The following is a 12,816-nucleotide window of genomic DNA, read 5'->3' as shown; positions in this document are numbered from 1 at the left end:
TTCTACTTCAAGTATGGATATGTATTCCTGACTGCATGCCTGGTCAGTGTTTTTTATCACTGTGCTGTCATCACTGCTTGTTTCATTTAGCAGTTTTTCAAAGTAATTACTCCATACTTGAAGGATATCTTTTTCTCCTGTTTTCATTTCACCTTTATCATCTCTAATTCCTTTTACAGCACTCATTCCTCCATTCCTAAGCTTCTTCAACAACCTCCAGAATATTTTGCCACCTTCTTGATATTTATTTTCTATATTCTTGCCAAAGTCCTCCCATGACTTTTGTTTAGCTAGTTTTACACACTGTTTAGCTTTCTTACATTTGTCTCTGTATTCTGTAAGAGTAAAAGCTGACTTATTTGCCAGGAACTTTTGATATGCTTTCTTCTTTTCCTTCACTGCCTCTTTAACTTCCTGTGTCCACCAGGGAGTTCTGATTTTTTTATCTTTGCACACAACCTCACCACATGCCTCTCTGGCAGAATCAATCAATGTTTCCTTCAGAGTTTGCCACTGAATCTCCAAGGTTTGATTCCTGTTCTCAAACTCTTTCATTTTCTTTTCAATAATATTTCTGTATTTTAGTCTACAGTTTACATCTGAGAGCTGCTCAACTTTTATTCGCTTTAAAACTTTCTTACATGTTATTCTTTTCAATATGAAATTCAATTTTATCCTGCTCAAGACTAAATAGTGATCACTTCCAATTTCAAATCCTCTGTACACTCTGGTGTCCTGCACCAGGGAGAAAACATCACTATCAACAATAACATAGTCAATGAGACTTTTCTTATTCCTAGCCTCTTCTCTCCATGTGAATTTGTGCACATTTTTATGTTGGAACATGGTGTTAGTAATAACCAGTCCATGTCCTGAGCAGAAATCCAACAGATATTTGCCATTATTATTAGTTTTGCTCTTTTCTCCAAATTTTCCCAAAATATTTTTGTATGTCTCACAATCATTTCCTACTCTACTATTTAGATCCCCAACAAGGACCAACTTTTCCTTTTTCATTGTGTCAGTTGCTTTTTCTAAAGCCTCAAAAAATTCCTCCACTTCTACCTTAGTAGAGCCTTCTGTGGGACCATAGGCACAAATAAGTCTCATTGTCCAGTTCCCCATTCGGATATTTGCCCACATTACTCTACTTGAGACTGACTGCCATTCAAGAAGATTAGCCTCGTATTTTGTGTTGAATACTATGGCTACTCCTTCTTTTCCTTGATTGTTATTGCCTGAATATAACATTTTGTATTTATTGCTCAGAAAGATCTCACCAGTTTTGGTCTTTTTTGTTTCAGTCACCCCTATTATGTCGATCTGGTACTTATCTAATTCCTCAGCTAACTCCATTTCTTTGCCATTCAGGCTTCTTACGTTGATAGTACCAATCTTTAACTCTGGTGATGTTGAGTTGGGGTTTGTTTTCAGATTTGTTCCAGTAGCTGACTTTTCGCTGTTCGCCCTGGTTCCCTGGCAAAAACAACGGGGGCCTTGTTTAACCGGGCGACGCCCCAGCCGGCATGAAATTTTGTCATGTTGTACCATCATTTTTTATTTTGGTTTAACCAATAAGAATACAATTTGGTCGGCTAAATCCCAAATTGCCAGCCCATCCTCGTTCGTTCAGTATCAAAGTAGATACCCAACAGGGTGCACCACGAGAAGGTGAGGATTGGACATTAGGTCAGAAGCCCTGGTCGGTTCTCCGCATTCCTTTAAAGGCTATGTGGAGGTCTCCTCTCAGTTATACAGCTTTGACCCTTAAGCACCCCGACCATATACTTATAATAAGGAAATGGAGGAAATCACTCTGATGTCAGAGTTAAAAGAGGAGCTGAGGCATATTCGGATCACTTTCTCCTAACAGCTATCATGAAAGTAAAAATATTTAAAAATAAACAAACAATGAACAATAAGAAGAGGTTTAGAACTGAAAAACTCAAAAACAAAGAGTTCAGAAATAAATTTACAGCAACTCTACAGGATAAATGGGATAAACTTGCAAAAAAGAGGAGGAGATAACAGAGGAAAAATGGACAAAGATTAAAGACATACTAATAAGCACATCAGAAAAAATATTGGGATTTCAAACTAATGCAGGCAAAGAATGGATATCAAAAAATACTAAATTAAAAATAGAGAAGAGATATAGAATAAAAGAGAAACTGTTACAGACTGGCAAACATGTTGAACAAGGATAAGCAGAAAGATATAGAGCAATTAACAAAGAAATAAAAATCCTTTCCTTTAGTGTTACACGATGATCAGCATTCATTTTACACAAATTATGGACTCTATGGCCGTGTTATAAATAATTATTTTAATTTCCTGACGTTTCGACCTTCATATTAAGGTCATCATCTGGAGTATATATATATATATATATATATATACACAGAGAGAAGCTAAATTACATTTCACATTGTCTGCTGAAGAGACAATGATTTGATCAACAGTTATTCTACTGGCCTGACCTCTAGTGAAAATAAAATAAAATTACAATAAATAAATTAACTACATCACAGCTATATTCTGTTTAAGACAGCATCAGAAAAACACTTTCATACAGATAGTTTTATTACAGCAAAATGATGTCCTAGTTTAACATTGTTATATTAGATTTAGGATCCTAGATTATCTATGGTCCTATTTATAATTAACTCTTAGGGAGAAAGGTTAAGTGGGTAGAATATGTGCCTTCTATATGCTTGGGATTTTTAGACCATCATTATTGTTAAGATTAGAGTGATTGATAAGAATCTCACAGGCTTCCTTAAATTTACATTCATACTGTGTTTTGGTATGATGTAAACAACAGGTGCTCAATTTTATGTAAAGTGTTCAGGCATGATCAGAAAGGACAGTTCGACCATAGGTATTATATTTAATGTGTCATTTATGTTCCTTTTTTTCTGATAGGAATTGTGCATCCTTTTTCCTCTATATACGACAAATTATAGGCACAATGAATACAGTATACTCCAGGGTGGGCCAGTGAAGGGAGCAGATCCTTGGATGAGTTGAGTAAGTGCTTTAATTTTGCAGGAAGTTTAAAAGGGGGCTTTAAGGTTGTATTTTTGTGGTATTCTGTTTATTTTGTCTGATATCCCTTTAATGTATGGAATGGTTACAGTTTTATTGTAGTCTTCTTTTTGTTTTTAAGTGAGGTCTTATACAGAATTTTGTTGATAGTATTTTGGCTGCAACCATTTTGTAGGAAGGTATTGCAGAAAACTTTTAATTCATCTTTAAGTGCCTTGTTCATTGGAGCAAATCTTCAAAGCCCTGTTTTTTAGTGTATCAATGACCACTAGTTTTTGTGTTGGGTGGTGGTTGGAGTTTTTGTGCATTTGTGTTGTTTGTTTAGGTGGCTGAAGAAAGTGTCTAATGTCTGGTGGCCATGAGGCCAGATAGCAAAAACATCGTCAACGAATCTAAGCCAGACTTTGGGTTTTAAAGGACAGGAATCTAGAGCCTTGAATGAAAACAGCCTTGCCTACTCCCTATAAGGAAATAAAAGGTGTTAGTTGGATTCAGCCTACTAGATAAGGCAAATACCTGGGAAAGAAGGCAGACTCCTATTGCATGAGGAGAAAAACAGTAAAGTAGGAAAGATTCATCCCTAGTCCTCAAATACTCTAATAGCATTGTGGGGGGGGGGAAGCAAGAAGAAAAGGAAAGAAAGAAGAGTAGAGATCAATCTAGAGATAATATAACAGATGTATATTACATGAAGTAAGGTAGCAGCATCAGGTGCCTCAAGTTTGCCACTCCTATTATGGGAATGACAATTGTGTTTGCATAAATTTTACCTAGAACACTAAGTAGGAAATTCCTCATTCTCACTTCAGCTTTATTTCTCTTTTTTTTTTTTTATTACTCATTTGGAATTTGACTTTCTGACTAGGCTTTGTGAATAATGCAGCATAATTTTTGCCATATATATTGTAGCAAATTAGCAATTCATTCTCTTAAATTCATTTACTTCATAAAATATAAAGTAGAATGTGGGGGGAGTAGCAGTAATCATTCTAGTAATATCAATATCATTGTATTAAAATTATATTGCATTTACATATAATTAATATCTACTTTACATTAAAAAAAAAAACATTGGTTAGGTTAAATATACTGAAACTATGAATTTTACTTTTCTCTCTCTCACTCTCTTTCTCACACACACACACACTGGCATCGAGTTATAAAATGCTGCAGTATGGAACGGGCTTGTAGAGAATCTGAAGTTTTACTAAGAGTTATCAAAACAAGAAAATTTCTATAAACAGAAAGAAAAATTCTAATTTAGAAGAGCATGTGAAGAAATCAAACCTGAGATTGTTTTCCCTAAATCAGGAAAGGTAGCAGGTACATACATATAGATCAATAAAAAGCAATAACTATAATTCTCTCTTACAATAATTTAAAACTGTGAAGATGTCTTGTGTAGGCACAGATTCCAGGTCACTCATGGAAAGAACACTTGATGACTTTGTCAGATGTGTTGAAGAAGAGCTTCTGACAAAAGAACTCCTGAGAGTTTGGGAAACCTCTCTCATCCACTGTGGTATGAGGGATAAAATATCTCTAATATCATCTATAAAATAAGTAATAAATTATAACTATATAACAAACAACAAATAAATAGCAAATTATTTTCCCTTAATTTGAATTAATTAAGAAGAAATTATTCACTAAAATTAATAATATGCAACATTATTTTAATATATTCAACAAAAGATACAGTCTACTCTCGATTATGTAGGCAAACTTTTCATAAAGTTTTGGTACCCAGGGGCCCGCCTTTTAAAAATTTACTAACACCAGTGTGTCCTGTCTCAGGCAAAAGCAATTTGGGAAAAGTTACAACAACACTTCATTAAACATAAATAATCACAAAGGTATTTATTTTTGAATATTTGTATTATAATAAATCAATGGCTCACAATCATTAATTGATCCATAGTAAAATATAAAACAGATATTAATATTAGTTAAATATTTTAACATTAATTATTATAAGAGTGCACTTTGGGGAGTGCTTAAGGGATCAAAGCTGTATAACCAAGAGGAGACCTCCACATAGCCTTTAAAGGAATGCAGAAAACCGACCAGGGCATCTGGCCTAACGTCCAATCCTCACCTTCTCCTGGTGAACCCTGTGTATCTACCTGAATACTGAATGGAAGAGGATGGGCTGGCAATTTGGGATTTAGCCGACCAAATTGTATTCTTATTGGTTAAACCAAAATTTCAAATGATGGTACAACATGACAGAATTTCATGCCAGCTGAGGCATCGCCCGGTTAAACAAGGCCACTGTTGTTTCACCAGGGAACCAGGACAAACAGCGAAAAGTCAGCTACTGGAACAAATGCTAAAACTTACCCCAAATCAGCATCATCAGAGTTCAAGATCGAAACTATCAACATAAGAAGCCTGAATGGCAAAGAAATGGAGCTAGCTGAGAAATTGAATAAGCCAGGTTGACATAATAGGTGTGACTGAAACAAAAAAGACAAAAACTGGTGAGATCTTTCTGAGCAATAAATACAAAATGTTATATTCAGGCAATGACAATCAAGGAAAAGAAGGAGTAGCCATAGTATTCAACACTAAATATGAGGCTAATCTTCTTGAATGGTCCCACAGAAGGTTCTACAAAGATAGAAGTGGAGGAATTTTTTGAGCCTTTAGAGGAAAGCAACTGACATAATGAAATTGAAAAATTGGTCCTTATTGAGGATCTAAATAGCAGGGTAGAAAATGACTGTCAGACATACAAAAATATTTTGAGAAAATTTGAAGAAAACAGCAAAGCTAATAATAATGGCCAATACCTGTTGGATTTCTGCTCAGGACATGGACTGGATATTACTAACACAATGTTCCAACATAAAAATGTGCACAAATTCACATGGAGAGAAGGGGCAAGAAATAAAGTCTCATTGACTATGTTATTGTTGATAGTGATGTTTTCTCCCTGGTGTAGGACACCGGAGTGTACAGAGGATTTGAAATTGGAAGTGATCACCATTTAGTCTTCAGCAGGATAAAGTTGAATTTCATATTCAAAAGAAGAAAATGTAGAAAAGAAAAACATGTAAGAAAGTTTTAAAGCAAATAAAAGTTGAGCAGCTGTCAGATGTGAACTGTAGGCTGAAATACATGAACATTATTGAAGAAAAAATGAAACAATTTGAGAACAGGAACCAAACCTTAGAGATTCACTGGCAAATCATAAAGAAAACATTGATTGATTCAGCTAGAAATGCATGTGGTGAATTTGTCTGCAAGGACAGAAAAATCAGAACTCCATAGTGCACAAAGGAAGTTAAAGAGAGAGTGAAGGAAAAGAAGAACGCATATCAGAAGTTCCTGGCAAATAAGTCAGCTTGTGCTCTTAGAGAATACAGAGACAAATGTAAGAAAGCTAAACACTATATAAAACTAGCTAAACAAAAGTCATGGGAAGACTTTGGTAAGAACACAGAAAATAAATATCAAGAAGATGGCAAGGTATTCTGGATATGATAAAGGTAACATGAAAACTGGAGAAAAATATATCCTTGAAGTATGGAGTAATACTTCGAAAAATTGCAAAATGAAACAATCAGTGACAGCACAGTGATAAAAAAACACTGATCAGGCATGCAATCAGGAATACATAATCCATACTTGATGTAGAAAAAGCCATCAAAAGCCTGAAATGTGGAAAGGCAGCTGAAGTAGATGATATTTGACCAGAAATGCTGAAGTATGGCGGTATAAAAGTCTTACAGTGTCTGCACTGCATAGTTCAGAAGGTCTGGACAGAAGGATGAATTCCAGATGATTGGAGTAGAGCTCTCATAGTACCCATATATATAAACAGAAATAAAACTGAATATGAGAATTACAGAGGTATTTCTCTACTCAGTGTTCCTGGTAAGATATATGCAAGTAAATTTGAGAAACGGTTGAGAAGGATTGTGGATGGGAAGCTTGGTGAAGAACAAGCTGGATTCAGGCCAAATAGAGGCTGTCAGGATCAGATCTTCACTTTACGACAATTAGTTGAGAAAGCATGGGAATATAACAAAGATCTGTATTTAAGTTTTGTCGATCTGGAAAAGGCATACGACAAGGTGCCAAGAGAGAAGCTATTCAATACGCTACAGTTATATGGTGTCAATAGGGCATTATATCAAGCAATACTTAGTCTTTATTTGAGTTGTAAGTCAGCAGTTAGAATTGAAGGAAGTACAGGAAGATGGTTTAATGTTAAATCTGGTGTCAGACAAGGATGTACATTATCCCCTCTGCTATTCATTGTGGATCACATTATGAAGGAAAGTAGTATTAAAGCTAATATCAAAATTGGAGAATGTTAATCTCAGTTCTTTACTTTATGCAGATGATGTTATATTTCTAAATAAATCTGGTACAAGTCTACAAGATTCCCTGACTAAGCAGAATAACTGTTGTAAGAAATATGGTATGAAGGTCAGCAATTACAAGACAAAGACAATGAAAATAGGCAAAAGCAATGAAAATATCAAGTGCATTGTGAATAGAGAACCCATAGAACAAGTAAAACATTTCAGCTACTTAGGCACGATTTTTAGTGAAGATGGTAAATTCAATATGGAAAGACAACAGAATCAACAAAGTTGTATGGTAGGAAGTTAACTGAATAAATTTATGTATAATAAGAGAGAAATTAGTCAAAATAATAAATTAGCTGTATACAAGCCAGTGTTCAAACCAATTTTAACTTATGGATCTGAGAGATGGGTTAGAAGTAAAACACTTCATCAACAACCTAGAGACTGCTGATATGAGAGTCCTGAACAAGATTAGGGTGTGAATAGATGGCATCAATGACAATATCATATTAAAAATGAGGATATTAGGAAAGAACTTGACATTGTTAGCATCCAGGAATGTGTTAGCAGAGCTAATCTCAGTTGGTATGGTCACTTAAACAGAATGGGAGAGGAAAGATCAGCAAAACAAGTGTTCTCTGCCAGGTTGGCAGGAAAAAGATCCAGAGGAAGACCAAGATATATGTGGACAGTCAAATGTGCCTTACAAGACCGAAATATAGAATCTGATAATGTTGGATCTTGACAGGTAACAGATTAATTTGGAGGAAGATCGTAGATAAGAAGTTAGTAAGGATGTAACTTTTTTATGTACACTGCTCAAAACCATCGGGGATATTTTAGTTTGTTGGATAATTATAAATTTCTGGAAATAATTATAACTATTCAGTACTTTATATATGAATAAATATTTCTTACTTATGGATAGGGTGTAATTAATGATATATCGTTTAAATAATCGATATTTATTACAAACTTAACAAATTATACATTTTAGCGTGAAATAATTTTAAAAAGAATATCTCCTAATTGTTTTGAGCAGTATAGTACTATCATATCCTGTACACTTCTTGAGTGTACATGTCAGGAATTTGATGATGAGTGCACTTTGAGATTTGATAATAACCTGCAAAAAGAGTATCATCCTTGCATGCATAACTTGTACGTCCTTACAACTTGAGATACAAACATGATTAGAAGTGTATAGATGCACATATAAGTCGAGAAACAATCACCAAGAACAGTTACAATTTAAGATATGAATGATTCTGAAATTTAGCTAAGAGTTCTGACCACATGATTCAAACTACTTGAATTTAAATTTTTAATGCAAACAGTTCAAACCACATGATCAGAATGTGATTGTGTCATCATCCAGGTGTGGTTCCAACAAATGTCAGGTCATTACATGCCAAAAGACACTTTTTGTTTAAACCTCCTTCAGATATATTAGTTACTGAAAAATTAATTACAGAATAGACTTGCATTGATTTGTGACAATATGTAGAAAAAAAGTATAAAAAGAAAAAATCAATCAATCAATAAAATAGTGCCTCATAACCCCCCCCCCCAAAAAAAAAGACTTTTCGCATACACCACTTTGTGAAACCATGATCTAGGCCACATGGGTGGCCAACAGCAGGCCCACAGGCCTGCTGTTGGCCACCCATGTGGCCTAGATCATGTAGCGATGATCTAGGCCACATGCCTGTAGCGTGATTTTGTGTGTCCCACAGCAGGATAAAAACTATATTAAATTATATGCATTATCAATTTAGCTATTAGTTTTGACTGCAGATTTTCTGATTGATATACTAGTTATATTCATTATTTCTGATGACGGAAACAATTTATATTCTCAATATGGAATCAAAATTGCTTTAAAAATATTACTCAATTTATAAAATCTGCTGCTTCTCTGTGCGAGTTGTAGTAGTGTAGTGGGAGTGGTAGATTTCTATGTGCCCCGTTCTCATTAAGTTGTGTTGCATGTAAAAAACCAGAAATATGTAATTAAATTTAAAATAACAACTCATATATTTAAATCAATCCAGTATTTTATATTGTTCTCCCAGTAGTAAAATGATTTAACAAATATAATAATTCAATACATATAACTATTGCCTTGAAGAAATGCAGAGTTTATTTTTATTTAAGTTCTGTTTAAAAGTGTGCGGCCCGTGATGCTACCACTCATCATATATTGGCCCTCATATAGAATGAAGTTGGCCATATATAAAAAGTAGGCTAATGGAGGGAATGCATGGATAATCCTAACTTTATGTTTTAATGTGTTTTACAAATATAGCAACTCATTTTAACTACAGTGGCTAGTGCTGTATATTCATACACATTATTTCATCAGATAATCTGTAATGGGAAAGGTTCTAGGTCATAGCTAGATAACTAGGACAAGATCTCAACATAGCCTTCTAAGGAATGCAAAAAACCAACTAGGGCCTTCTAACTTGATGTCTAATCCTCACCTTTTTTTTATGTGGTGCACCTCCATCATAAGTATCTACTTGACACTGAATGAATTAGAATAATGGGCTGGAAATTTGGGATTTTGCTAACTGTAGTAGCTTAAACCAAAAGACAATAATGGTACAACAAGATGAAATGTGATGACAGCTGGACCAGTTAAACAAGGCCTCTGCTTTTTTTTCATTCAGGGAACCATGGCAAACAGTGAAAAGTCATTTACTGGAACAAAATCCAATTCAATATCATCAGAATTCAAGACAGGCAGGTATCAACACAAAATAAGTGGAATTGGCAGAAAAATTTGAGAAGTACCACTTAGACATAATTGTTACCAAAACAAAGAAAACAAAAAAGGTGAGATTCTTCCAAATAACAAATATAAGATGTTATATTCAGGCAATAATGATCGGGGAAAGGAAAGAGTAGTTATAATTCTAAACACAAAGACAATCTTGAAGAGTGTTGGCAGTTTCCAGTAGAGTGAAGTGGAAAACAATAAAATAGGGAATTGGTGAGACTTACTTATTTGTGACTATGGCCTCAAAGAAGATTTTATGAAGGAAGGAGTAGAGGTATTTTTTCAAGTCATCTGAGAAGGCAGCTGACATAAAGAGAAATTTGTTCCTTGTTGGAGATTTGAACAATTGAGCAAGAAATGAATACCAGACACAAAGAAATGCTTTGAGAAAATTTGAAGAAAAACACAAAGCACAATCTGCTGGATTGTGCTTTGTGTGATTGTGCTCTATATTTAAAAAGTCGACACACACGGACAGATATCTGCATGCATCCTCACATCACCATCCAGTACAGCAGTTGGGTATTATATCAACTCTAGTGAATCGCGCAAGATCTGTACTGTTAGATGAAGAACTAAAAAAAGACTACAACATCTTAAATGGACCTTTAAAAGCAATGGCAACTCTTTAAAAAGTATTAACAAACAATTATTCCACCATCAACGTAGCAACGTAGAGACACAGGACGACTCCAAAAGTTATATATCTCCTTGCATATATCAGCACACTATCCAAAAAACTGAGTAAAATCTTAAAGAAGTTTAACATACAAACATACAAATACACCTGGGAATTCTACAATTCCCAGGTGTATACAAAATGACATGTGAGTGCGGAAAACCTTACTATGGCCAAACGGAGAAATCTATCCTCCTATGTCTTGAGGAACACCAGAGACATTGCTTACAAGAGAACCAGAGCTACTGCCCTATCAGGCCATGTCCTGTTTTCAATAAACACAAATAACGAAAGACGCCAACATGAAGTAAATTGGACAACAACTTCAAACCTGCACATTTGCCACGATGAGGTAGAATGCCGCATTGTCGAGTCAAAAGAAATTACCTTGGACCCTCTTCATATGAACAATAATCTCAGCTATAACTGCCTGACTCTTTCAGCTCTACTATCAGATACTGGCGATCTCATGGATCCATACACGCACAGGTGTACAGCAATAGAACTTTAACACGGACTATATATAGCTCAAGTTCATAATAACTGTAATTTGCAGTTGAATTTATAGCTTTAGAGTGTCTCAATGTTTTTTTCCAGTGGCTTTTAATAGCTTTCTATGTTCTTAACGCCTAATGAAGTCGATCCCGACAAAAACATGTTGAGTATCCAATAAATCTCAATTTGTTACAATCCTCAGATTTTTAGTCAGTTTATATAAAAAATGAATATATATATATATATATATATATATATATATATATATATATATATATATATATTCATATTTATATACTAACTTAGATCCAAGAACTAGAAAAAACAATTAAATTTATTCAAAACGCAACATGTTTCATCGGATTGTCCGACTTCTTCAAGCGTGGGAACATAGAAAGCAAATACAAAACACTATAAGAAACATTGTATCACTATAAAAACGACTATTATAAAATTCAGTTATCTTTGAACTGTAGCTACAGTCCATGTTGAAGTTCTATTGTTGGGCATCTGTGTGCATCTGACTTCACGAGTGTGCCAATATCGGATAGAAGAACTGAAAGAGTCCGGTAGATTATAACTAAGGTTATTATTTATATGATGCGGGTCCATAACAATTTCCTTAGATTCGACTATGCGGCGTTCTACCTCATCATGGCATATATGAAGGTTTGAAGTTGTTGTCCAGTTTATCTCATGTTGACAGCCTTCAGCATTTGTGTTTACTGAAAAAAACAGTACATGGCTTGATAAGGCACTTGCCTTAGTTCTTTTGTAGGCAATGTCTCTCTGGTGCTCTTCCAGACGTAGGAGGATGGATTTTTCAGTTTGGCCATAGTATTGTTTCTCGCAGTCACACGTGATTTTTGTACACTCCTGAGAATTGTAGATGGTTGTGAGTTTGTTTGTATTTGCTTAAAATTGATCTTAGTTTAGGAAGAGTAGAGGAGCAGGATTTTATGTTGAACTTTCATAAAATTCTTCTTAGTTTCGTGGAGAGTGAGCTGATGTATGATAAGGAGATATAACCTTTGGGGTTGTCTTGTGTTTCTGAATTGTTTTGATGGCGGCGGAATTGAATTGATGCTTATTAATAATTTTCAACGAGTAGCCATTACTTGTGAAGGTTATTTGTAGATGTTGTAGTTCATTTTTTAGCTCTTCATCATCTGACAGTACAGATCTGGCACGATGTGCTAGAGTTGAGATGATACCCACTTTCTGTGAAGGATAGTGATGTGAGGACGCATGTAGGTATCCTGTGTGTGTAGATTTTTTAAAGATCGAGATTTTTATAGAATCAGATGTCTTAGTAAGTCTTACGTCCAGGAAGGGAAGAGATCCATTTTCTTCAACCTCCATTGTTAATTTGATGTCTTGGTGGAAGTTGTTTAAATGATTTAAAAAAGACTGAAGGTTATCTATCAGTGCCATGTTCCCAGATAAGAAATATGTCATCTACAAATCTCAGCCAAATTTTTGGTTTA

At 34.7% G+C, this 12,816-nt stretch overlaps 1 protein-coding gene across 2 annotated transcripts in view; it reads right to left on the bottom strand.

The window, feature by feature from the left end:
• Positions 1-12,816, bottom strand: part of LOC150105134 (AP-5 complex subunit zeta-1-like) — a 220,029-nt gene that overhangs the window by 169,582 nt on the left and 37,631 nt on the right. For both annotated transcript variants that reach the window (XM_090396170.1, XM_090396169.1), the window contains exon 5: positions 4,421-4,600. In XM_090396170.1, the coding sequence (XP_090252296.1) occupies positions 4,421-4,600 (180 nt within the window). The remainder of the gene's footprint in view (positions 1-4,420; positions 4,601-12,816) is intronic.

Source organism: Typopeltis vanoorti, chromosome 7, assembly GCF_054136105.1.
Source record: "Typopeltis vanoorti isolate ZY-2024b chromosome 7, IOZ_Tvanoo_1.0, whole genome shotgun sequence".
Taxonomy (NCBI): Eukaryota; Metazoa; Arthropoda; class Arachnida; order Uropygi; family Thelyphonidae; genus Typopeltis; species Typopeltis vanoorti.
Note: the sequence above shows the minus strand (reverse complement) of the source record. Positions and strands in the feature narration are given on the sequence as shown.